This window comes from Zerene cesonia, chromosome 5 (assembly GCF_012273895.1).
Source record: "Zerene cesonia ecotype Mississippi chromosome 5, Zerene_cesonia_1.1, whole genome shotgun sequence".
Taxonomy (NCBI): Eukaryota; Metazoa; Arthropoda; class Insecta; order Lepidoptera; family Pieridae; genus Zerene; species Zerene cesonia.
Window position 1 is genome coordinate 3,881,236 of NC_052106.1, and position 25,664 is coordinate 3,906,899.

A 25,664-nucleotide genomic window follows, 5' to 3' on the forward strand; every position below is an offset into this window, starting at 1 on the left:
GTAACAGGTGGAGAGAAGCCGTCAAAAAAGTGACGAGAGGTCACGATCCTCAACTATGAGGAACCGACTGAGGAGGAGTTATAGTAATAAATCTCATTACTTAGAAACCAAATAAAGCGTCAGTCAATCCTGATAAACAAATATGTTATACTGTTATTTAATTAATATTCTCTCTTATTCATATATCATACGTTACACTTTTAATATAATATTATAACGTTAATTTTGATAAATAAAACGGGGTAAATTGAGGTTAATTTTTCTTAACCTTTTCTTCCTTACAACTATCAATAAATCGATTAGAATGGTAATTCCTTCCATCATTTAATATTATTCATGACGCATTAGCAATACCAACTGATATTAATATCCATTTACTTCATGACAATTTCTATAAAGCGGAACTCAATTAGTAACCAGTATTATTAAACTGCAATCGAGAAATAAGAGGCTGTAATAACGTTTATTTAAAAAAACTTGCTTCAAACTGCTTTGGGAGTAAATTATCGTTGCAGTGGTCTAGTCAAACTTTTAGATTTTTTTTGTGGACATCTGCAATTCCATGTTCTCTAAAGAGGTAAAAAATTTGCTGTATTACAAGGTCGTTTCATCTTAAGTCACTTAGACGACATTTCATCGGGTATTTTTCTTTACTTCATCCGCACATATAACAGTAGATGAATAATTTTTGTTGGTATAAAATAATTATAGATCTAGCGCAAGGGAAATGCGACTTTATTTAGGTATAATAAGCAGGAATATTTTATAGCAATTGTAATTATCTATACACATATACTATATATTGCATATAAATAAAAACCTCACATTTCAAAGTAGCGAAAACAAAATTACCAGCGTTAATAACGATGCTAATAAATTTTCCTGCCAGCCACGATCTTAACCGCATTATCACGTACCTCAATACATTTACCACCATATATATTATGTAAGTATATCAGTGATTACTCGATTTTATGTGATGTTTATAATTCGCAATTAGGTACAATGACGTTGTTCTAATGAAATGTATGCAATTTGAAAAGGCTTAATGGAACGTTCATTATAACCTCTTTGTTACCCTTAATTTTGGGTTTTATTTCGAATTTATCACTCCGTACAATTTATTATAGAAATAACAAATGCTCATATTCCACGTTAGGTATGTGAATGTTCTCTTGTCTCTTTTTAGGATTTTATCTGAAACTTATCTCTATTTTCAGCAATTTAAAAAGTTATGCGTATAAAGTAAGATAAAAATTTATGTTATAATTAAAAGCAAATATTGCATTATACGCTGATGTAAAACTATTGTATCATTTCACATTTTCCCAGACATATTTTATTGTTCAATATTAAATAATTATCCATACGTCATATTGCCATGTTTCAACGCTACGAGAATAAAGGAGATATTGTTTAACAATGAAAAACAAACAGCTAGCAAAAGCAATTGTAATGACAGCTGTTTACAATAATCATTTGACGCAATCAAGATATCTAATTATTTACAGTTGAAGTATAAAATGTTAGGAACTATTATGTAATGATTTTAACATGTTTTATTAGCTTTATCTCTATATTTGGTTATAGCCATCTTCTTTAGAGTTTTGGCTCACTTTAAAAGGACAGATTTAATTAACACTTAGTACACTTATCAAGGATCAGGTGACAATATGAGTCTATCTTATAATCTTGATTGGGATAGAGGAAAAAATAATTTATTTCCTTATGTATATTTCGAATAGGTGCAGTAGCAAGTAAGACATTTAGTAGATTCTATTTCAAACTCTTATAATTTTGCAAAAAGTTAATATACGTAAACTATTATACATCGTAATAAATAACAAAAGGCCGCTTAAATATTAAAATTTAAATTGATTTATTACCTTAAAATCTTCGGTTTATAAAATATCTCGTGTTTAATATGAAAAAAACAGCATCAACTGTCAGCTGTTATCTTGCTAGTGATTTCATGTAAGCGTAAATTTACGCCTGATTACACATAAGATATTTAATGTCTCTATAAATACGTAAGAAATTATTAAAGGTGTGTTTAAATAATTTAGTACTGATATATTTGGGTGAATAGATCACGAGAACACGTTTGTATTTGTACTAACCACTTTTTGCTCTTTGCGTGTTTAATTGTGAATTTTAACATGTTATATAAGTAAAAAAATTCAATATTATCAATACATAGTCATTTGGTTCAAGGCAAAATAAAATGAATCGTGCTTAAGTACCTACATTCAATACACATCCAAAAGGAAACATTAAGAAGGTGATTAGTTATTAATTTAACAATAGACATATATACAAAATGTTTTAGACCGGGAATATTTCTAGAATATGATGTGAGTGACATGAGCAATATTCGGTTGTGATAATCATATTATCAGCTAATATTGCTGTTAATTAATATTGTGAGTGCGAAAGTTTGTGAGGGTAGATGTATGTGTATGAGTATGTTTGTTACTCTTTCATGCAAAAATTACTGAATCGATAGCAATGATTTTAGGCGTCACTTTCCATCAGGTCACCCGCCTGCTCGTTAGCCTGCTATGCGATAAAAAAAATCGGTACGTAGATAGCTGGACAACTGGAATAACACATAGGCAACTTTTTATCCCGATATTCCTACGGGATACAAACTTAAGCGGGTGAAACCGCGGGGCGCAGCGAGTGTATGTATATGCTTTCAAATGTCTGAAATAAACACATATTTATCCCGTTATTCCTACGGGATACAGACTTACGCGGGTGAAACCGCGGGGCGCAGCTAGTGTATGTATATACTTTCAATTGACTGACTAATCTTCACGTCAATAAAATACATTGACGAAATTCATTTACCACGGTCAAACCCACAGATAATAAATGCATCCAATTCGCACATATTTAAAATGTCCTCCAAACAACATTTTACTTTTATACTTGATGGCCGTGAAATGCTCCGTTCACATTTAAAGTGTAAAACATGCATAAATTATATATTTATCATTTTGATGAATAATATTGAAATGGATTAATTTGTTACTTAATTATTTAATATTACTAGCGACCCGTCCCGGCTTCGCATGGGTGCTATAATGTATGATATATACATATAAACCTTCCTCTTTCATCACTAAAAAAGTGCCATCAAGACAGGGTGCGTAATTCTAAAAATTTAAGCATACAGACACACAATCGGCGGAAAACGACTTCGTTTTATATTATAGTGATATCCTTTAGTTAATCACATCTAAATATCTTGGTGCGACCTGGAATTCCTATTTACAGAAAACCTGCTGAAATAATTAAATTTTATTGAAGAAAAATACTAAATTAACAAATGCGTGTGTGTATTTTTGATATTAAAATTTACGTATAAAACTAATATTATAAAAGTTTGTAAGGATGTGTGTGCTCTTTCACCCAAAAACTACTGAATCGACTGCAATGAATTTTGGTACGTAGATAGCTGGACAACTGGAATAACATATTATAGGAAATTTTTTATCCCGATATTCCAACGGGATACCGACTTACGCGGGTGAAACCGCAGGGCGCAGCTAGTATAAAATAAAAATAAAAGCCTGCTGTTACTGAACGAGGCCTACGATGTGTTTCAACATAAATCGCATGCATGAGCGGAGTAATAGGTGGCAATCTGCAATGCAATATCCAATTGCTTATTACAATATATGTTTTAATATGCTTTCTAACTAGTTTAGTACTGTGTGTAAATGGGACATGTAAATTCGTATAGGTATGTATTGCCGTACTAATAGTTAATTACCTGTAAGGTTTTGTACACTTTTTGTAGTAAGGTGGTACTAATTCACGGTTATTGGTGGGAGATACAAACTGACGAAAGAAAAATAACGCAGTGGTTCTTACAGAAGCTTGTTTTTGTTCCGTAATATGAGACAATAGGACTTCTTTCAAACCAATGTAATTATTGAAATTGAATTCTTTACATTTTGAATGTGCAACAGTATAACATAAACATTTTAATTATTTATTTTTGTTAATTTATTCACACCAAATAGAACTTGCTATCTTTTCAGCGTATTATCCCAATATGGCAGAGTTCTTTAAAAATATATATACTCTCAGATATACAGATTAACCTATTACAGGGATTATATTTGTGGGAGATACTTGATAATTGTGGGAAAATAATCACTTATATTATAAATATTTTTCGATAAACATAAAAATACAGACATGTGTATTCCATTGTATTTCGGATAAATGGGAATAAAATACAAATAACCTGCAATGTAGATAGATGCAGATATACAGATAATCTCCCATTTTAATATTGAACTCAATTTATTTACTTTAATTTGTTAACATAAAACAAATATCAACTGCTGACATTTAAAGAGTCTATATTTATTTTTAAAACACATCCTATTAGTGACAACATAATTAATATAAATGGATTCACTATAGATCCGAATTTATCCAGTTCCACTATGAATTCATTAAGAATCCTCTTAAAGTGTTAAGTGTTTTATTAGATACTAAAAATATAAGCAGTGCGAAACTACTATATACGGAATAAACTTTTCATATCACACAAATCTTGTAAATTTAGACCAATTTATTTACTTAACTTTAAAAAGTTTAACATAGTGACAGTTCCGTATAAAAAAAGGATGACTTTTCTAGCTTTAAGCATTTTTTTACCCCTTTCAGGCCCTTTGTCTTTTGTAACCAAAGTTGACCAACTAGTTTTCCCGTTAAAAAAGCCGCGGGATCCTATATGATTCATTCTATTGGTAGTTTGTGTTTGTATTGTTAATTGTTATTTGTTTTTTTTACAGTGTGCCGATATTCAAGAATCTTCCAGAAGACACGCTTATTAAAATATCAGACGTGTTGGAAGAAACACACTATCAAAACGGTGATTATATCATACGACAGGGAGCCAGAGGAGACACGTTCTTTATTATATCTAAGGGACAAGTAAGTATAACTATTTCTGTTATATACATTTAATATTTAAGGTATTTCAATAATAAAATATTATTGAGGTACAAAAATTAAATTAAATGTTAATTTCACGATGTTCTGTAGATAAACGGTATTAAGAACTTATTCTAAGTGGATTATCCTGTAATATTTTTTTGCAATCTTATATAACCTCATTCTAGACATATCTCTTAAAACTAAAATTATAGTCCATCTATAATTTATAAAAAAAGCCAATAAAGGAAATATTAAAATGACTCTATATTTTTTAAATATATGGAAAAAAACTGAACTAATATTATGCACCAAACCTAGTACATTTGAAAAGGAGAAATTTGTTGTATAACTAAAAATTTGTACACTGGATTATCTTAAACATGAATGTTTCATATAAAAAAACCTACAGTTAACGCTCATAAAAATAAAGATAAGCTCGGCTAATTGCTGCATTTACATCCAAATACGTACTAAGCTTGATAAAAAAACTTAAAGATTCATTTCATTTTATAGAGTCATTTTCGTTATTATATATCTATTAGGGTTTTTGCCGCTTCACCGACTGAGATTCCAATAGTTTTGTCACGGCCGCAAAATGACGACTTACGTTTTATTCGAGTGTTCCCCATATTGTGCGAAAGATGTCTGCTAACAATTTCACTTTCGTTCCGCGGTTTGACTTTCGAGCCGCCGTGACTTCGACGCAACCACGCCTTGATGTTTTGTAAACACAATTCTTCAATCAACCAATTCGATTCACTTTTTCTTTGCCCAACGTTATTCGGATGACGAAACGATGCCATAATTTAGAATGAGCGTTAAATTTACGAGTGTTATGCCTTTTTGTAGCCTTGATTTTTATGTGTAATTTCTTTTTATTACTTTCTTAATCGGCCTTTAATTCTACATACATTTTGTTTCTTGTCGTTAATACGAGACGTAATGTAATTGACCAGCTTGCGGCGGATGAAATGATCAAGCCAATTATGGCTTCATTGTGAAGACTACACGATCTTTCTATTAAGATATTAAAAGAGTAAGCAATCGGGTTTCACCAATATGTATTATTTATTCTGCTTTTTATGTATTAATATCAAACTTATTGTCTGAACACGGTGATTGTATAAGAGGTTCACCTTGGCATTTAACCGAGAGTCAATAGTGTTGCAGACAATATTCGACTCGAAGTGAATGTAAGTCTGAGATTTGATAAGGCAATATTATATATCAAGCAATTATCATAAATCGTTATTCGTTTTGTTTTCATTCTAAGAAAGAGCAATAAGCCTTTCAATGGTTAGTTACAAACATGTTTTAGAGACATATACATAATGTATTAAAGCTAATATTCCGTCCCGTTGCATTAAGAACTTTGAAGTCTTACCTAATCTGGAAATGAAAATGAATCTTGTTTTTAGTTAAACAAACACTACATATATAACATTAGGCCTATTGTATAGCAAGCGACAGTGACGTGTGACTAAAATAAAATGATGCAGAGGCAGTAAGGCCAGGCTATTGTGTACAAGGTCAATGCACGGGCGGCCCGGTGATAAACCACTTTTTGCTATGCCTACCCAATTGATTTCAATGCTCGCCGATAGATAATTTGGTCTCTTTTAGTGAAAAAGCAATTCCCTATTGTGAGAATTGTTTATGAATTTGGAAGATTTGTGAATTTTGTGCCTATATTCATTCCATCTAAGTCCCATCTAAGTACTATCTAGTGATAACTATTTAGAATAACAAGTTACATTTGGAAAAGCCATAGAATAATATGAATAAGTTCCATGGTTAAAATCAAATTCAAATATATTGCACTTAATAATATATCCATTTAAATCGTTTATGTAAAGTATTTATGTTTATTTATTATAAAAGATAAATTGAATAACTGAAACCTTAACATTTACATGGCAGATATTATTTCTATAACAAAGCTCATGGTACATATGTAATAGCACGTTAGAGAAAGGAGATCTGTATACTGTTTTTGTGGTGATTTAACTAAATTACTCAGTTATTCAGTGCAAGAAGATCTTACTGTCCGCTGAGCACAGTTGCATGCGTTAGTGAAAACTTTCCTAGGCTCCCAGTTAACTAGACTAGCACTAAAGTCATATAATCTTTCTCATGGGCGAGATGCACCTTTAAAAAGAAGTGATTCAAAAAACCAGAGACGAATATAAAAAATATCCAAAATATCTATAGTACAAAAGAAAGGTAGGTAGAAAGAGACGTAACTAAAATGTGCGGTCTTCATAATGACAATTATGTTTATTAAGTGATTTACCAACTAATTGAGCTTAATCCATCATATGAGACCTGTGACATTGCAATGAACACACAAATGGAATAAGCCCAACCATATCATGTTAATACTCACTATTACTACGCCTATATATTATGTATATTGTTAGCATAACGCAGTCATTGTTAGACCAGAAGCTCTGTATATGTTTACGATTTGTTTAAAAGAGAGATAGGGTTCTTAAATATATAAGTAGGTATGTTTATGTCATTAAAGAATTGGAACCACTGACCAGATATAAATCCAATTCAAAATTCAGTAAAACATTTGAAGGCAGAATGGATGACATTGTGACGAATCACCGGATATTTATAAATTTTAAAAGTAGCCTTCATTCTATTAACAGTATCTGCTCATAAAAAATATTCCAGTTATCTCGAATGGTTAAGAAATAAACACGGCATTTTGTAACATACGATTATCTTTAGTTAATTTCGAATGTAGCTAAAGTATGACTCATGAAAAATCAACTTTGTCAATTCGAAAAAATTTAATGTAATTTAAAAATCGAGTACCTACTCGTGTTTTTAAACATTGTCGAGCGAAAGCGCAAACTTAAATTTCTAAAGCATTAAGTGTGTGCAATAAAACTGAAACACATTATGAATTGTAAGAAAAATGAAAGTATAAACGGTGTTATAGATTATTCGCTGTACTTTTTGTGTCCGGTTATTGGTTTTTTTTAAGATGATTGTGCAATTTTCGGTAATTACACGATTATGTCAAATCAAACATGTAGTCACTTTTTTAGGAATGCACTAGAACTTTTTACTATTATATATATATAATTGGAATCTCGGAATCGGCTCGAACGGTTTCGGGGGCGATAAATCGATCTAGCTAGGAATCTTTTTTAGAAAATGTCATATTCGTGTTTTATTCGTGTTTTATCGACTTAAACTTACTTCTTTAACAAATAGGAGGCGTTCGAGTAGTCCCAATTTATTATGACTCTTCCTGACATCTATTGGCGAATAATAATACTATAGATGCGAAAGTTTGTTAGGATGGATGCATCTGTTACTCTTTCACGCAAAAACTACTGAACCGATTGCAATGAAATTTGCTTCGCAGATAGCTGGACAACTGAAATAACACATAGGCACTTTTAATACCGATATTCCTACGGGATACGGACTTACGCGGTTTCAACCGCGGGTCACAGCTAGTATTCTTAATATGATTAAAATTGAAGTGTTCCTTACGTTCGTTTTTTAAATATATTTTTATTAAAAAAAATTGGTAACACATTGATTAATGTGAATCAATTGGATTAGAATAATAGAGGTTTTTGTTAAAAAATCTTAGTCTCTAGCTAGCACATTAATTGTAGTACAATGTTACTATTCTCAATTTTTGCCGCATCTAGCGTAATATATATATATATATATATATATATATATATATATATATATATATATATATATATATATATATATATATATATATATATATATATGCCGCATCTAGCGTGTAGAAGCAAATAACCAAATATATAATAAACTATATTTATTTAGTATGAAAATGCATGCGGTGAAAATATTTTCCAAATTAGGGTCGTACATTCGCAATGCTTTATTTGACAATTCAATTTAGCGAAAATATCAACCGCTCCACTTCGCTTTCCATCTATTTTATACGTTTCACTGAGCACTATGATTTAATTCTGTTGCTTAGTTCCGTTAAATCTAGTTTAACTTTTTAGTTTTAGTTTATTTTATACATTGTATAAAATACATATTAGGTGCAATTCTATGTTATTTCAATGGGGAAAATTTTGAGAAATCTTCAGGTTTTTATACATAATATAATGATATTACATATGAAAGTTTTAATATTGAAAAAAATGTGTATTTCTTATTCGATCAATTTGCTAAATTAATCGAATTAATTTATTATAAGACAAAAAGACGACTGCAATTTTCATACGTCCATTGAGCGTCATCCAAACATTTTTTTCACTGTTTTTAAGTATCTCGAAATAAAGTGTATCTAAATATGGAACTACGTGTATGAGAGATTTAAAAATTCATAGCTTTTTACGTTCCTAATGCATCTTTCATTCTCCGCAGGTCAAGGTAACACAGAAACAGCCCAACAGCAACGATGAAAAATTCATCAGGACTCTCACTAAAGGCGATTTCTTCGGCGAAAAGGCATTGCAAGGGTAAATATTTATTAACTCATACATGTACACATAACCCATAGTTGGTTTATAAATTAATCTTTTCATAACGCGTCGTTATCGATGTGAATTCATGATAACTGTTGAAAGAAGGAACTGTTGTTTGATTATTAGATAATTGTTTACATTTTAATACTTTGTATCGAGATATACTCATTTTCTTTTTTTAAATTGTTTTATGATGCTTGTTTTTTAATATTTTCTACATTTATTCCCAGTTTTTAACGTGTCGTTGTATAAATATTTCAATGAAAAACTGATTTGCTATAAGTAGTATATTAATATAATATAAAAAGCTTTTTGACGCCAATTTTTATACAAAGTAATAAAATGTCCGGTACATGGTTTTATAACCTTAGAATTGCTAATTGAGGACCTTAAGATACTTTAACACGTGGTGACTTTCAGGGTCACAATATTACCTACGTCATAACTGGCTTTATTATTTAATTTACATTCACATATTTTTTATAAACACGTTCGTATAAAATATTTATATTTCTTTGTTAAATATTTCGAGGTTGTCATAACTTTCCTTGTTGGAAAGTGCGAAATTTAAAAAGTTAAAACAGTGAAATCGTGAATGCTTGTTAAATTTAACATTGAGTTGTTGGGAATTTTCTTAACAACTAATAAGACTGACTTCCTATGAATACAATCTTTTTAACGAAAACACGTTGTCACGTGGACTGTGGCTTGGTGATAAAGAATTCTTACAAAGAATGAAACCGTGTAAAGTTTGAAACTTGTTTTTTTTTTCAATTTTAGGTGTTGCTTTTGTCCTTCTTTTTAAATAACTAAAAAGAACAGATTGTTAAGATCATTATCCGTATAACCTTTTTTATAAAATTTAATCTAGAAAAGCTTACTAAATGCTTGAGTTATAAAAAAATCACATGGTATACACAACGATTATAAACTTTGTATATAACTGAAACATCAAGGTTCTATAGAATGATCTAGCGTCTTCAATTCGTTGCTAAATCAGCTATTAAATAAAATAATACAATATTTAAGACAAACGCCAATCAAGCATAATTAAACCCCTGAATAATATTTCTTTAAACAAATTTTATTATTCTGATTTATGTGCAATAATAACTTCTAATCCACTAGAAATGAGTATGTGTGTCTAGTTTCCAAAATTAGTGATCATATATCGTTTTTTGGCGATCAATAGTTGTCTAATAATCAACCATGTATTCTTCTTCAGAGACGATCTACGAACGGCGAACATTATCTGCGACTCGCCGGAGGGCACAACGTGTCTCGTCATCGATCGGGAGACCTTCAACCAGCTGATATCGACACTGGACGAAATTCGTACCAAGTACAAGGACGAGGGCGACGACAGGCACAGGTAAATATTGGACTCTCTCCCGCTCGAAATAGAGATAAATATGGATTGCGTCTATTGAATTGAACGTTCTTTTCCTTCATTTATTGAAAATTTGTTTAGATAAATTGTTTCCATTCAACTTAGTGGCATTATCCATTTTAATATTATGAAATCTTCTTATATATAAAATTCTCGTGTCACAATGTTAGTCTCTATACTCCTCCGAAACGGCTTGACCGATTGCTCTGAAATTTGGTAAGCATATTGGGTAGGTCTGAGAATCGGCTAACATCTATTTTTCATGCCACTAAACGATAAGAGTAAGGCAGAACAGCGTTTGCCGGGTGCGGCTAGTCTTACTATAAATTTAAACTTTGGATATGTATCTCGTGAGAGTAATAACTGTTTGAAAATGCTTCGTTGTAGTATGTTTTGATAAAACTTTTCAAGTATGTTGAGAATTGGGACTATTTCAAGATATATTCGTAAACATGTGTCAAGTTCAAACAACGTGCGAGACAAAATGCTTGAAACACGCATTACAATGGCTTAGTTAAAATCCCGAAATGCCACAATGCTATTGTGTTTTAATCATTTTATTGCTAAACTTCGGACACACGCTTGATCGTATTTTAATGCTCTATTTCTGTTCATGCGTACATGGTATTCGTTTTGGTAAGTAAAACAAATGTATACAGTAAAGGTCGTTGACTGAGTCTTTATGAACATTAGCATTACTTAGAATTCTTAATATTCAAACGTTACGCTGTTAAAACATGTTCTATAATCGTTTTCTTAAATTCATTGAAGACACTGCAACAGTACTTTCACTGTTATACATAGAATATAAGCTAGAAATTAATATCCAAGTGGAAGTAAAGTTATTAACTTTCCTACGTGACATAGAAAACATGTTTATAAAAGCTATTATAATTATAATTCACGCGTTTTTGCAATAGACTGCAACACAATGTGTTGTGAGTTAATAAAGACGTATAGTAATGTCAATTTAAAAATGAATGTCATTAATAGAGTGGTTTTTGCTAAGATTTTAACACAAAAACCGATGTGATACTAATTTAAACATACATTTTTACAAGTACAAAAAATTGTAAAACGTTAGCTGCTTCTGATAAAGTAATACTTAAGATAATTGCAGGACTTCTTGCTTTATTATTTTAATTTAAAGCAAAACTGTAATAAATGATTATTAATTTAAATCAAATTGAGGTTTGTTTCCATACGGTACAAACCACCAAATAACAATTATAAGTTGGCGTATCTAAATGTACCCTTTTATACATTGTAAATAACTTGATAATAGCAGCTATTTACCTAAAGGCATGTCACATTATCTAAGACTTATGCAATTCCATTTTCTATACATTTAAAACAATATTCCCAATGAGACATCGTTGCTGAAGCTCAATAAATATATATGTAAATGTGTATAAAAATCCACAGACTCAACGAAGAATTTGCCAACTTGCGTCTATCGGATCTGCGTATCATCGCGACGCTCGGTATTGGAGGCTTTGGTCGCGTAGAACTAGTTCAAATACAAGGAGACTCCAGCCGCTCGTTCGCTCTGAAGCAGATGAAGAAAGCCCAGATCGTTGAAACGAGACAGCAACAACACATCATGTCTGAGAAAGAGATAATGTCCGAAATGAACTGCGAATTCATAGTCAAGTTGTATAAGACGTTCAAGGATCGTAAATACTTGTACATGCTTATGGAAACCTGCCTTGGTGGAGAGTTGTGGACTATTTTGAGGGATAGAGGTAACCTTTTTTATTGAGTTTGTCTTATTATCAGTATACAATATAATAGATAGGTGTATATTGTGAAATATTCATACAGTAAGCATTAGTATTTTTTATCTCCAAAACATTTTAGCAACATTCGAGGTAAATATAAAATTTGGTAAATGTTATATTAACATCAAGCGAAATTAAACTTAACGTTATATCAATTGTGGATAAAAGAAATTAGTACGATAAATATTTAATGTGTGTACATTTTGAAGAGAGTTTAACTTTGTAATTTTTGTGTTGTAATTACGTAAAATTCAAATTCGAATGAAATAATGTCGTAACCATTTTGTTTTTAAAATGTCACAAGATGTGACAATTTATATTTATATTAAAATACATTTTAACGATATATTTTCACATTCAAAGGCAATTAATGCTTTTTTTATATTTACAGGACAATTCGATGACTCTACTACAAGATTCTATACAGCGTGTGTCGTTGAAGCCTTCCACTATTTGCATTCTAGGAATATCATTTACAGGTAATTAAAAACAATTGTAAATGTATTGACTGACTAAATTTATATATAAGTAAACTTTAATTTCCTAAAACATCTGCAAGATAAGAATGAGATGTTTTCTCATTTCATATATTAATTTTAATCAGTATTCCATGCCTCACTTATAAATTGTTTTACCTACAGAAGAAAAGAACAAGCAAGTATGTAATTTAAACGTTGATCGAAAAAGTTTATCTATAAGAGGAATAATGTTCAGTCTAGATGTAATCTGTTTTTATCAGTTTTACGCGGCAGTTTCGAATTTAAAACTAATATTATACACCTACGTAACATGTTTCAATATATGATAATATTGTAATGTTATTCGTTGAGACATGAATACTATATAGATACTTATTCTGTGTCTTATATATTCATAGCTTGAGAATATAATATTTTTAAATGTCATGGTTCGTCGTTACCGTAGAAACAATTATCAATATAATTTTAATTGAACCTTAATTAAGGTTCTTTACTAATTTGGAAGGTAAAATTATATAATGACAACTTTGATCTCGATATAATTAAATTTCTTAAAGCGAAATATCAAAAATGAACTGACGTCTGACTGTTGGATCTCGTACAAGAAAATTAACTAATTAATGAAATTGTTTGTTCATAATGTTAACACATTTTGACTAAGTCATGTATAAAAATAAAATAAATGTACTTAAAAAAAAATGTAAAATCACGCTTTTCTGATAGAATCAACAAAATTTTCTCACTTGCCTTTAATCAATTTATAAAACGGTATATTGAAAATCATTTAATCCTTGCAATCTTAATTATTATAATAAGAAAAAAATCTTGAAATTATTGTGTTCTTACCGACTTTTCATAAATGTATATCAATATATAAATGCTGTTCTAATATTCGGTTATCCGATGGTTCTGTCCTAGGTGTTTCATTTCACATTAAACCAACTTTGTTTTATTTAAAACGACTCAAAAATTTAATAATTTAATATTCTAAATGTCTTCACCTTTTATTTAAGGAAATTAATTACTTGCTTACTGTCAAAACGCATCTAATAACTATCTACCATACCAGGGATCTAAAGCCAGAGAACTTACTGCTGGACTCCAAAGGCTACGTGAAGTTAGTCGACTTCGGTTTCTCGAAGAAGTTGCAAGCGAGCCGCAAGACTTGGACCTTCTGCGGTACTCCGGAGTACGTCGCGCCAGAGGTCATCATGAACAGAGGTCATGATATCAGCGCCGATTACTGGTCGTTGGGTAAGTTGAGCAATTAACAATCGAATTGTAAATAGTTTTCTATAAGATTCTACAAGTTAGTACTCAACCTTTTTTGATACAACGCACAAACTTTTAAGAATAGAAAAAGTGTTTTTCAATTTCATAAATTTTGTACATTTGCAGTGTCACTTATCGATATATCCATATTGACAAAATAAGTATTACCAAAACATGTTAACAATTGTATCAATGAATTTCTAAATGAAAACGCGAAGCATACTTCTCACATTACGATTTATCTAAATTACGTGTCTAATATAAATAAATCTAACCATATAAAAATTACGTGTCACGTTGTTTGTCCGCGATGGACTCCTAAACTACTCAACCGATTTCAATCAAATCTGCACACCGTGTGCAGTTTGATCCAATTTAAAAGATAGGATAGTTTATATAATTCAATTACGATTAAAACTACCCGGGCGGAGACGTAGCGTGCAGCTAGCTACACACTATGTATTATAAAAAACATATCTAAAATATATATTTTTATCTTATTATCTTTCAGGTGTTCTTATGTTTGAGTTGCTAACCGGTTCGCCGCCGTTTACCGGAGCGGATCCAATGAAAACGTACAACAAAATATTGAAGGGTATCGACGCTGTGGAATTCCCGCGCTCCATTACGCGCAATGCCGCGAATCTTATCAAGAAACTGTGCAGGGACAACCCAGCGGAGCGCTTGGGCTATCAGCGCGGTGGCATCACCGAAATACAGAAACATAAGTGAGTATTTTTCTTCTCTTTGTTAATGGCATGACCTAATAAAGGGACGTTGAGTAAATATTCATTAAACACCGGAGGCCCATATCCTTTTCCTTACCCTTCCCAGTCCTTTCCTTTATTCCTATCGCCAATCCTTTCTTAATCCCTTCCCAAAAAGTCGGCAATCCATTTGTAGAGGCATAAGGTCGGCAATGGACCTTATGCCTCCCCAAATGTTCATGGGCGGTGGTAGCGCTTACCATCAGGCGTCCCACCAGCTCCATTGCCGACTGTAACATATAAAAAAAAACACTTAAATGACATTCAATTTATTTCGTGTCTGAATGTCATGATTGAAGATTTTATTGTATCGCAATTTATCACGACGGTTGGATATGTTATAGTCTTTTTATAAATTTGCCTTCCCATTGCAAATAGGAATATAATTTTAAACGTATCGAATGTGATCCAATCTTGTCCTACAGGTTATTTCGCCGATAGTATATTATGCTTAATGTTACTTATAGTTTTGAAAACGTTGACTATTTAGTATTGTTTCCGCATTCAGCATATTAAAACTATAAGTTCCGCTGAGCATATTACACCATCAGCGGCACACTCTGTATATCTTTTTATAAAAGCAGCATATTCAAATACACATAGAAGTATTTTCCTAAAAATTAAACCCCATACTAAAACAGTTATCGTTAACTTTCAGATGGTTTGACGGTTTCAACTGGGAAGGCTTAGCTCAACGCACTCTAGAGCCACCCATCAAGCCCACAGTGAAGTCTGCCATCGACACCCACAACTTCGACCAGTACCCACCCGATGCGGATGAACCGCCGCCTGACGACCTCTCCGGCTGGGATGCAACCTTCTAGAACATGCTGGAATGTTCTGGAATCTTCGGGAACATCGCTGAAACAACGCTTCGGTACAATCTTCTTTTACAACTAGACTGTGACAAAACATATTTTACATATATACATGTACATCATTACTACAAACGTAGATATATTTATGATCCAAAATGGACTTTTTGATAATCCATTAGCGTTGAAAGCGGAACGGATAATACATATTTTGTATATTAACTTGTCATTACAAAGTAATGTATCGAATTTGGCATTAGTTAGGATTTTTTATCTCATTTTAATAATTATAATTAAGACACGTTTGCCATTACGCTATTCAGGCCTTGCCAAGAATTATGTGAATGAAACTAACTGTATTTCTTATACATTTCATGAAACTTTACTGTTCTTTGATACTATATTGCAATCATTTTTATGTTAATAAATTTAATTTTTTATCGTTATTTAAAGTCACTAATTAAAATAATTCAAAATACCTGTAAAGCATAATTTTCCTATTTGTTTTACTTCTGACCGTATACTCTTTCTGTTGTTTTTGTCTTATATTTTAATATAAAATATTTTCCTAAAAGCATTAGATATTTAAGAGAATAGGTGACTTGTATACCAAAACAATGTTACCAAGCAATGGTAAATGCCAAAACCATCATTAAGGAACTTTGCCAATAATTGTAAATAAAATGTATTGTTGAAATAATCTTCTAGAAATATTATGGACGCGAATTTCAATAATATTTATGATCACGATAAAATGCTTTGTTAATGAAAATCGATGAATTGACAAAGTTCAAAAACGAATTATATTGCAATATATTTGCAGTCTAAATTCGTTTGATGTTTTCGAATCTACGAAGTCGCAACTTATTCCTAATGTAATATAATAATTATTGTATTTTTTTTAATTTAATAAATGTGATAATCGTGACTTTTGATAGTGTTGTTTAGATGTGGTGCTCAAATAAAATGTACTAAATTAACAATATTAGATTTTTGTTAATCACTAAAATATGTAAAATGTTATTTAAGCAAATCTATTATTGCCTCATTATATTATATAGAAAAAATATAGCGGGCTTAAAAATTCTATGCACAATTCTTCTCCACTTCATAGTTTGATTTATAATTGTAAATATAAATTAGATAAATATTACATATTATTGATAATTTTGTATGAATATTAAATATTTTAATTTGTGAAGTGCTATTTTAATACAATTGTTGTAAGGACGTATATTTTTGTAATCATAGGTTAATTATAAAATTGTAATGAAGTTAATTTTATTGTGAAATATGTAAAAATACATAATTTCGATCAGATTATCTTTTTTTTAAGTCGATTAACAGTCCTTTACGAATAAGCATTTATTCAGCCCTATAATTTTTTTTTACATTTTTACTGGTTTCGCCATGCCTAGCCTCATAGGGCTCGTTGATTCGTCATATGCTAAAAGTTGGGTACCCATGAAACAGTAGGTTAATAACATATATAAAGCATTCGAATTACAATTATGAATGTTACTCAGGCACGTTGTTTTTTCCTTTAACTTTAATAGTTGCCTGTTAGAGTTCGCTATTTGCTTTTTGTTATATTTCGTTTTTGTTAATTTTAAATGTATTATTTCATGATTTTCTGCCAGTATTATTAAAACAAGAAGTAATTTTACGTACGTATTGGACCAAAAGATATACCGTATACAAATTTTGATGAAGGTCGGTTCACTTAATCGTTTCAATTTTAGTCATACTTCAGTTCAGTGTGCAAAAATAAACGTGCCACGAAGTTATAATGTACCAATATCAATTACACACAATCTTTTATCTATACATAAACATTTCACATGAGTTCAGCTTGCAAAGTGGGCCGTGAGTTGTGATGGTAGATAGTTTGAACAGTTGCGCTTCAAACGTCCTTTAAATTTGGCTGTGGCATGTATTTTAGGCGTTAGCGTTAGGCAGGGAGGAAATTTGTTTAATCTTTCACATAATAACATTTCAAAAGCACATACGTACGCAGTATAATCTAAGCACTATATTCTAATATTTGTTCTTCAGATTATCTGTTACATTTCATTCATATTTTCATATTTTATTGTATATATATACAACACCTTAAACTCAGACAAAGCACGAAGTTGACAAAGCATTTTTTTTTGTTTAAGTTTTTTATGCATTAAGGATATATTTCGTTGATCTTATGTAGACTAAATTTTCATTATGAATCTGAACACAAACCTACATGAAACTTTAGTTTAGAATTAACGATCTATCAGTATAGTAGTAGACCGTGCATTTTCCAACATTAATACCAGTTTTATCACCGACTTCCTTACATATCCCATATTAATTATTATTCTATTATGTTTCACAACTCATTATTTTATGTTTCATTTTTGAAAAAAAGAACACTAATAATATGCATATTGATATACCATAAGCTCATGTCTTACACCACAATTTGTGTATCCGAACTCGGAATTCCGTAGCGGGTCAGTTATCGGAAAGTTGCCTCCTGTAATGTCCGCAGCTAGGTAGAGTTGTATATTTTGCCCCATATATCCTTTATAACATTTAAAATGATTATTGTATAGATCATTTACTCCTAACAAACTTAATGTATGAAAATCTAATTATAATTTGTGCTTTATATAGAGATGTTATAGGCTTAAAATATATATTAGGTTATCGAGATATTTATCAACGAACTTGGAGTGTAGCTGGTATGATTCATATTATAAAACAACATAATAAGTACGAATCTTCTTTCCTTTTGAATTATGGATCACAAACTTTAATTTTTTTTTACTTGTAATATTGAATACACAAATAAATAAAACCTTCATTAATGAAAATAAGAAACAAATAACTAACACATTTTTTGCTTAACCGAAATCCAACCATGATATTATTCGGTTTAGTGTTATATTGAACCTCAAACCCATTCATACAAAGACGTAACTTTGTAAACAACCTTTATTAGTATAAAAGAGATTTAACCGTCTAATAATCGAGCCAAATCCCAAAGTTCGTAGATATGGGTCGTGGGTAATGAGTTTCCAGAGGTGTTAATAAGTAAACACGTGAGCCATTTTCAGCTGCCAATATATCTTCACCGTTTAATTATGGATGTGATATTACGCTTAGAATATTATAATATTAATAATCCCTTGGTTTGGGTAAAGGATGAATATTCTAAATGAATGTATATGTATATACCTATTGCTTTATTAGCACCCAAATCCTTACATTTGCTATATATTTTATTAAGTTTTTATCTCATACCCAAGAAAAATAATTATTATTAATATTACGTATACCTAAACGGGATGTGCATACTCCATAAAAACGATCACACTCATCTTATCCACAAAGATGTCAAATATAATAATGCATATGAGCTGTCACTGTCTTACTGCACCTAGCCTTACCTTTCTTTAACTATTTTACCACTAAATGGATGGAACAAGGATTGCTTATATTATCTACAAATAAAATATAGATATAGAGCAAATACAACAGCGACTTTTCCCGATTAGATTGAAAACAAGAGTTAAAACCTATTTCCATTATAACACGGCTTGTTAACGAATCATCACAAACCTTGATTGCAATATTCCGATTCGTTACACAGAAATGCATTTCGAAACCACAATGTGTCACAAACTGATCCGTGTAGCGAGGAAGCGCTGTGTTTTCGCGCGTTGATAACTCCATTCCTGTGTATAATGGGATAATTTGGTTCCGCACCTCTAGGGGTCCAACCCTCTATTGGTATTTGTCAGCTATTGAAAGCGCTCGTAGAAGTTAATCACATGGCTAATTTGATTGAATATGGCGGAGGTTATAAAGTAAATTGGAATCGTGATGATTTGTTTTTAGCAAACACACAAAGTTTTCTGTGGGAATTTAATAACTGAAACTGAAAATGATTGTTCCTTTTTATCGCATGGATGTGTATGAATTGAATAAGCTTTCTGCCCGTGGCTTCGCTCGCACAGATATAGGATTTATTAGAATACTTGGATTATGGGCTTCGCTGGCACAGATATAGGATTTATTAGAATACTTGGATTATGGATTTCCACGTTAAAATCTTATGTCCTTTCTCAGGTCTTACACTATCTCTGTGCCATATATCTTTAATAAAAAAGCTGAACTGGCTTAGGTGTAAAGAAAAGACATACAGAGGGATTTAAAAGCTTCTTCATGTAAATGTAGTGTGTTATTTCGTCAGCAAATTAACAATTGTTGTAAAAGAGTGTCATAAAATATAACATTTTAGCAACTCGCAAGTAAAACGTTTGGCTGCAATAGTAATTTTCTTCGACCTTATCCAATTAAATGACAAAAACATACTTACTAACATTATTAAGAGGGTTAACCCTCATTAATTAAAAGAGCCTGAAAATTGTGAAAGGCTGACTTTGTAGAATAATCAAATTTACCAACGACCGTTATAGAGGTTGTTTAAATGTCTTTTGAATAAAATAGGTCTATAAAACTTGGTGGAAAATATTATTTCTAGAAAGAAGATTAGAACTTACTGGATTATAGCCACCTAGTACCTACTGCTCGAAAGATAAATTACTTTTTCTTTCAAACGGGTGAAAATGCGTCAAAATTTCTAAATAGATTTATACTTTACGAGATATTTATGACATAATTGTGCTTTTCAGGACTAATTCAAACCATACCATATACGAATAAAATTTCACAATCATGAATCCAGTACTAGGTTGAAGTACTAGGAGAATTGAGTACTCCCTGACTAGAGTACTAGTTCTATCATCCTCCGAAGCCTGTTTCCAGTTGCCTGTTTTCGGTTGCCAACATTTGAAAAACCTTATTTATGTATGTATAGTAATGACACAAAATAATTGATTACCTGTATATTATATTGAAACTATAAATCGTTATATGTCATAAATATAATATGTGCTCAGTTGTAAAGGTAACATTAAAAATTCACACATACGAAACACATCATAGGTGCTCACTTCGTGACAATGTTGACATTACACGGCCTTTGGGACGCTTTCGCACTCTATGATTAATAATTTAAACATACCTTCTGTACGGAAGGTAAGTAACAGGTCGTCATGAGTATTATATTCATATTTTGTCTTTGTCACACGTACCTAACCTCTCCTGTTCCTGCAGTTTTATTCAATCAGGAGTCTTTCTCTTTCTAGAACAGAATTTTGCCAATATGTCCTAATAACTTTTAATCCTGGTTTTCAATTTAGCTAAGCAAATATTTTTTTATCCAATTATTTGGACAGGTTGGATAGCTGTACGAATTTTTATTTTTGACTTCGCAAACTGCATTTCAAAACTTATACTTTAGTATACATGACATAAATAAGTATATAAGATTAAGGTATCGTGGCCTAAGGCGCAAGGGCACCAGCAGGTAGTACCGAAGGAGGACCATATTCATGTTATATTCAATGGTATGGTTAGGTTAGGTTACTTTAGTAGAAGACAATCCGGAGCAATTGAGATCTCCTGTTGCGTTTGTGGAGATGCTATTCAATGCCTTATAGACACACTAACACAAGATCAGGATATCTGGGGCTGATTCGAGACGAACTATAGTCGTACTGCGTCAATTTAGAAAAAGATAATTTGAAGAAAAGGTATCGTGAAAAATGCGTACTTGTCTGATTGTCTGTCGTTGACCTTTGGCTCTTCGCTAATAAAAATACTTATCACGCCTAGTTAGCATGTCCCATGTCACATCATTTGCTTCAACTAGGTCGTTGCTGAGATTCTGTGTACAGTTCCAGCCACAATCGTAAAATAGATCTTAAAAACAAAGTGTGATGATGAAATCAGAGCTTCTGCTTATAACTTTGAACGCATCGGAATAAAAGTTCGTAATCGTAGCGTACTATTTAAGTAATAACATACATCTTATAATTTAAATTAAATAGAATCATACCAAAGCATATAGGCAAATTTATTAAGTATGTTATGATATAAAACGACATAAACATTGTAGCGATTGCCGAGTATATATTAAAAGAGTCCAAATCAATTACACACGTAAAAACATATTAAACATCAATACACATATAAAACATTAGTTTAAAGCTCCCTTTCTTTGTAAGAAACCAACTAATAACGTCTTAGCAAACCATAAAAAATGATACGGTGTTATAATCCCGACTGTACTAGATTACTGAGCTGTGGTCAATGTATGTGTAATTTAGAATTGAAGCCTCAGGCAGTCAATATGAAGTCAGTTGACACTTCACTAAGGGAAATGTATATGAGGGAAGCCTTATGCATAAATCAATGCGAAGATTATAGGGAAATTTGTAACAGACAAATTGTTTTTTTATACCTTCAATGCAAAACAATTACAATGAAAAAATACACAATCCTGAAATTTCTCTAACTTCCAATCAAAGAAACCAACTTTGTGCTACGGACATCAGGCAATTTTTAGAATGTGAAACTAATATAATACACTATATTAATGATGTAATACTATTCCTATCAGTATGCAACTTCAATTGTGAGTTGCCTTATCAAAGTTCAATGTCTCACTTAAGTAATTCTATAATTTGAAGGTATATAATCACTTTTCGTACTTGTAGGTAAGGAAGTAAAAATGCATATAAAATGATAATGAAAAATTTATAGAGAAGCGTATTTAATTATCTTTATTATGTTGAGGTAAATATTATTAGTCTAGGTACATCGGAGCGTAAAGGACATTTATGTTAGATATTTAAAAACGACCCTGGTAAGCCAGCACAATTCCACGAATAGGTAGCTTTTACTAAATTTTAAATGATGGATTATGAGTTATGAACCCGTGAATAAGGATAGAAGGATCAGCTATTTTTTATGTAATTAAAGCACGTCGTTTAGTTTTTGAATCTACATTAATTCTATGCTTCTATATCATAGGTATATCACAGCCTCATGATATGAGTCAGAATGATGAATAACATTTTGTCTCACCAATCGGCTGAGCCGTTATTTTTTCATCATTTGTTTGTATATATATCCGGGTCATATATGTTGAGTCTCTCCGGATAATATTGCGCTCGCAGTTGGTTGTATTATATATACCATTAATTCATGTTTAAGTTATTAGTTTTAGTACTATACCATTAATTGATGTTTAATTTATTAGTATTAACTATAGCTTTTAATGCAATTTCTTTATTCGAATATTTATTGTATACTACAAGCATGAGTCAGGATGCCTGCAGCCTTAGACCAGTATGTCACTGATACTTCAATAATCGAATAAAAATTCGATTACTGAAGTATCATGAGTATCCAATAAATAAAAAATTCAATGACCATTCAAGAGTTTACATGTAGAATGTAAAAGAAATCTTTTTCATATACAAAACCTCTTAACAAAGAAGTCGTTACCAAACAAGTTCAACTGCAATTTTATAACAATCATTAGAAAACAAAAAACAGCTTATCATAATCGTATTTAAATCTAAAACAATGGCCTGTTAACGCTTTTTACGAACAGTGATAGAGCAAACGCTGTGACGAAAACATTTTCCACACTCGATTGCTGTGTGTGAACAATTTTCATCGCCAGCACTCAGTACAAATTTGTATTGCACGGAGGACACTCGCTCCCTCCGAGCAATTTCGCTCAACACGTGAACAAACTCGCATCTTCGGTTGTAGTACAATTGTAAATCTTATTCTCTTGTGAATTAAACGCTATAATTGTGGATTAATAGAGTGATAGTGACATCAGTGTTTGTTTAACGTGTGTTGTTTGTGTTTTCCGGCGTGTTTTTCAGGTACGAATTATAACTAAGTACTTGTTATGAACATTTGTAGTGCGTGAATAAGTTCGAGCCGGCATTCACTTGTTTTGGTTTCACCGGATTCCTTAAGTGGGTTGCAATTAATTTGGCTTTAATTTCCGACGTTGGATTGGTTGCCTAATTGTTATATATAATTGCAAATACTAATTAACTTCATGTTCATACATTTAAGATTTATTAAATTAATCTATCTTGATTGAACGTAAATTTAGTGATGCCCTTACATGTTTATTTATAGCTAATTTGATAGGATGATGAACACTTAACACTATTATTTAAGTCGTAAATACTATTATCAATCTATTATTATTATGTGAATTTTGTTAGGCGTGAGATCATTTATTTAAAAGAATGAGCATACAGTTAATATCAATAATTAACTAAAAAATAGTTTTAGGTGGGATTATATTGTCAAATGATGTCTTATTAATTCGATAACTAATATAATATGATTCTACGTGTCTTTGCGTACTCGTTAAATTTACAGGACGCTGCTTCGTACTTGATTAAAATGTCGTTTTAATCTGAACTAGAATTAAATAAAAACAATTAGAGTGCCCTACTTTATTCGAACTGCGGGCCAGATTGAATTAAATATATATTAATTAAAAAGCTTTTGTTAATGGATCTACAAACATAATCCTATTAAAGATAAAAACATTATGTTTTTGCGGTACACATTCTTTTATATTAAGTGCTATTTAAGCATCTGTAATTTAAGTATATATTTTTATAATATATGTGAGTATTCAAAATATGTATAAATCATAATATTGTAAGATCTATAAAAATTGTGATCGATGTTTTAAATACCCGAAAATATTTATCTTTAATTATCTTATCTCATATTATGCTAATAATCTGTTATCATTAAAAAGTGTTCATAATGGTTGTAAATTACTAATTTAAATGGCACTTTCTGTGCTACGTTTTGACGTTATTATCATGTAAACACACGTAATAGGACGCATTTCTGGGTTTCAGAGATCGATTCTTCTTTGCGGCTGAATCCTAGCAGATATCATTATCTCAACCAATCGTTTAATTTAACTCTGCATATGTATGTATCCTAACAGCAAAATCTAGTGTTCATTATAAACAGAAGCCCAATGTCATTCAATCATTCAAAAGACAATGCACCAGTCAGAACACCTACAATTTCCTAGAGGATTATGATATTATGATATTACTGTAAAACAGGTGTTAAATGAAAATGATATGAAAAGCCTTTTGTTAAGAGTACAGGCTCAAGAAAAATTATTAATGAAAATCTTTTTAATCCTAACGAAACTTTCACTTTTAAGACGCTGCTTTGTTGAATACACGATCATTAATTAAATATATTACTCCACGAACAAAGACATTTGTTAAATGTAACTCAGAAGCAACTACGGTTAATTCTTCACAAACGGCTTACATGGGTTTTGTGTTTCTAATCCTGTAAGCTCTTTTCTCTTTAGTTAACGTATATTAAACCAAAGAAAGACGAGTTTCTTTTTCATTGAAACTGCAGTTTTAATTAAATGTGTTACGAGAAATAAAAGAGAAAACATTAACGAACAGTTATATAAAATATAACTCCATATAATAGTCAATTATTTTGATTTTATTTCCGTAGCCACACAATTATGACAGGAAATTAATATATCATTAATATATATATATCGATCAAAAAGTTGTTATTAAAATAACTGAAGATTAATGATTTGTATCCACTTAATTAAATAAAGCGTATCATATTTATTATACAAGTAAAAACCCGCCTCGGCATCGCGTTGCCTGAATATTATACGATGTAAAAATAAATAATTACGATTATGCTAAATACTTAGTCTGGCCATAAATACTGTTACACTTAATTATAAAAAAATATTACATTTGAATTTCGAATCTGTCA

General features: G+C 31.0%; 2 protein-coding genes across 8 annotated transcripts in view; both read left to right on the top strand.

The window, feature by feature from the left end:
• Positions 1–17,176, top strand: part of LOC119839976 (cGMP-dependent protein kinase, isozyme 2 forms cD4/T1/T3A/T3B) — a 107,878-nt gene extending 90,702 nt beyond the window's left edge. For 4 of the 7 annotated variants that reach the window (XM_038366452.1, XM_038366450.1, XM_038366451.1 and 1 more), the window contains exons 4-11: positions 4,818–4,959; positions 9,346–9,440; positions 10,672–10,818; positions 12,262–12,581; positions 13,009–13,096; positions 14,166–14,350; positions 14,880–15,096; positions 15,794–17,176. In XM_038366452.1, coding sequence (XP_038222380.1) covers positions 4,818–4,959; positions 9,346–9,440; positions 10,672–10,818; positions 12,262–12,581; positions 13,009–13,096; positions 14,166–14,350; positions 14,880–15,096; positions 15,794–15,959 — 1,360 coding nt within the window. In that variant the 3' untranslated portion in view covers positions 15,960–17,176. The remainder of the gene's footprint in view (positions 1–4,817; positions 4,960–9,345; positions 9,441–10,671; positions 10,819–12,261; positions 12,582–13,008; positions 13,097–14,165; positions 14,351–14,879; positions 15,097–15,793) is intronic. The other 3 variants (XM_038366453.1, XM_038366454.1, XM_038366455.1) reach the window with 1 other exon arrangement.
• Positions 17,177–23,545: 6,369 nt separating this feature from the next.
• LOC119839986 (rap1 GTPase-activating protein 1) overlaps positions 23,546–25,664 on the top strand; it is a 207,741-nt gene continuing 205,622 nt past the window's right edge. Inside the window, exon 1 of the mRNA XM_038366465.1 lies at positions 23,546–23,740. The gene's annotated coding sequence lies outside the window, so the exon portion shown is untranslated. The remainder of the gene's footprint in view (positions 23,741–25,664) is intronic.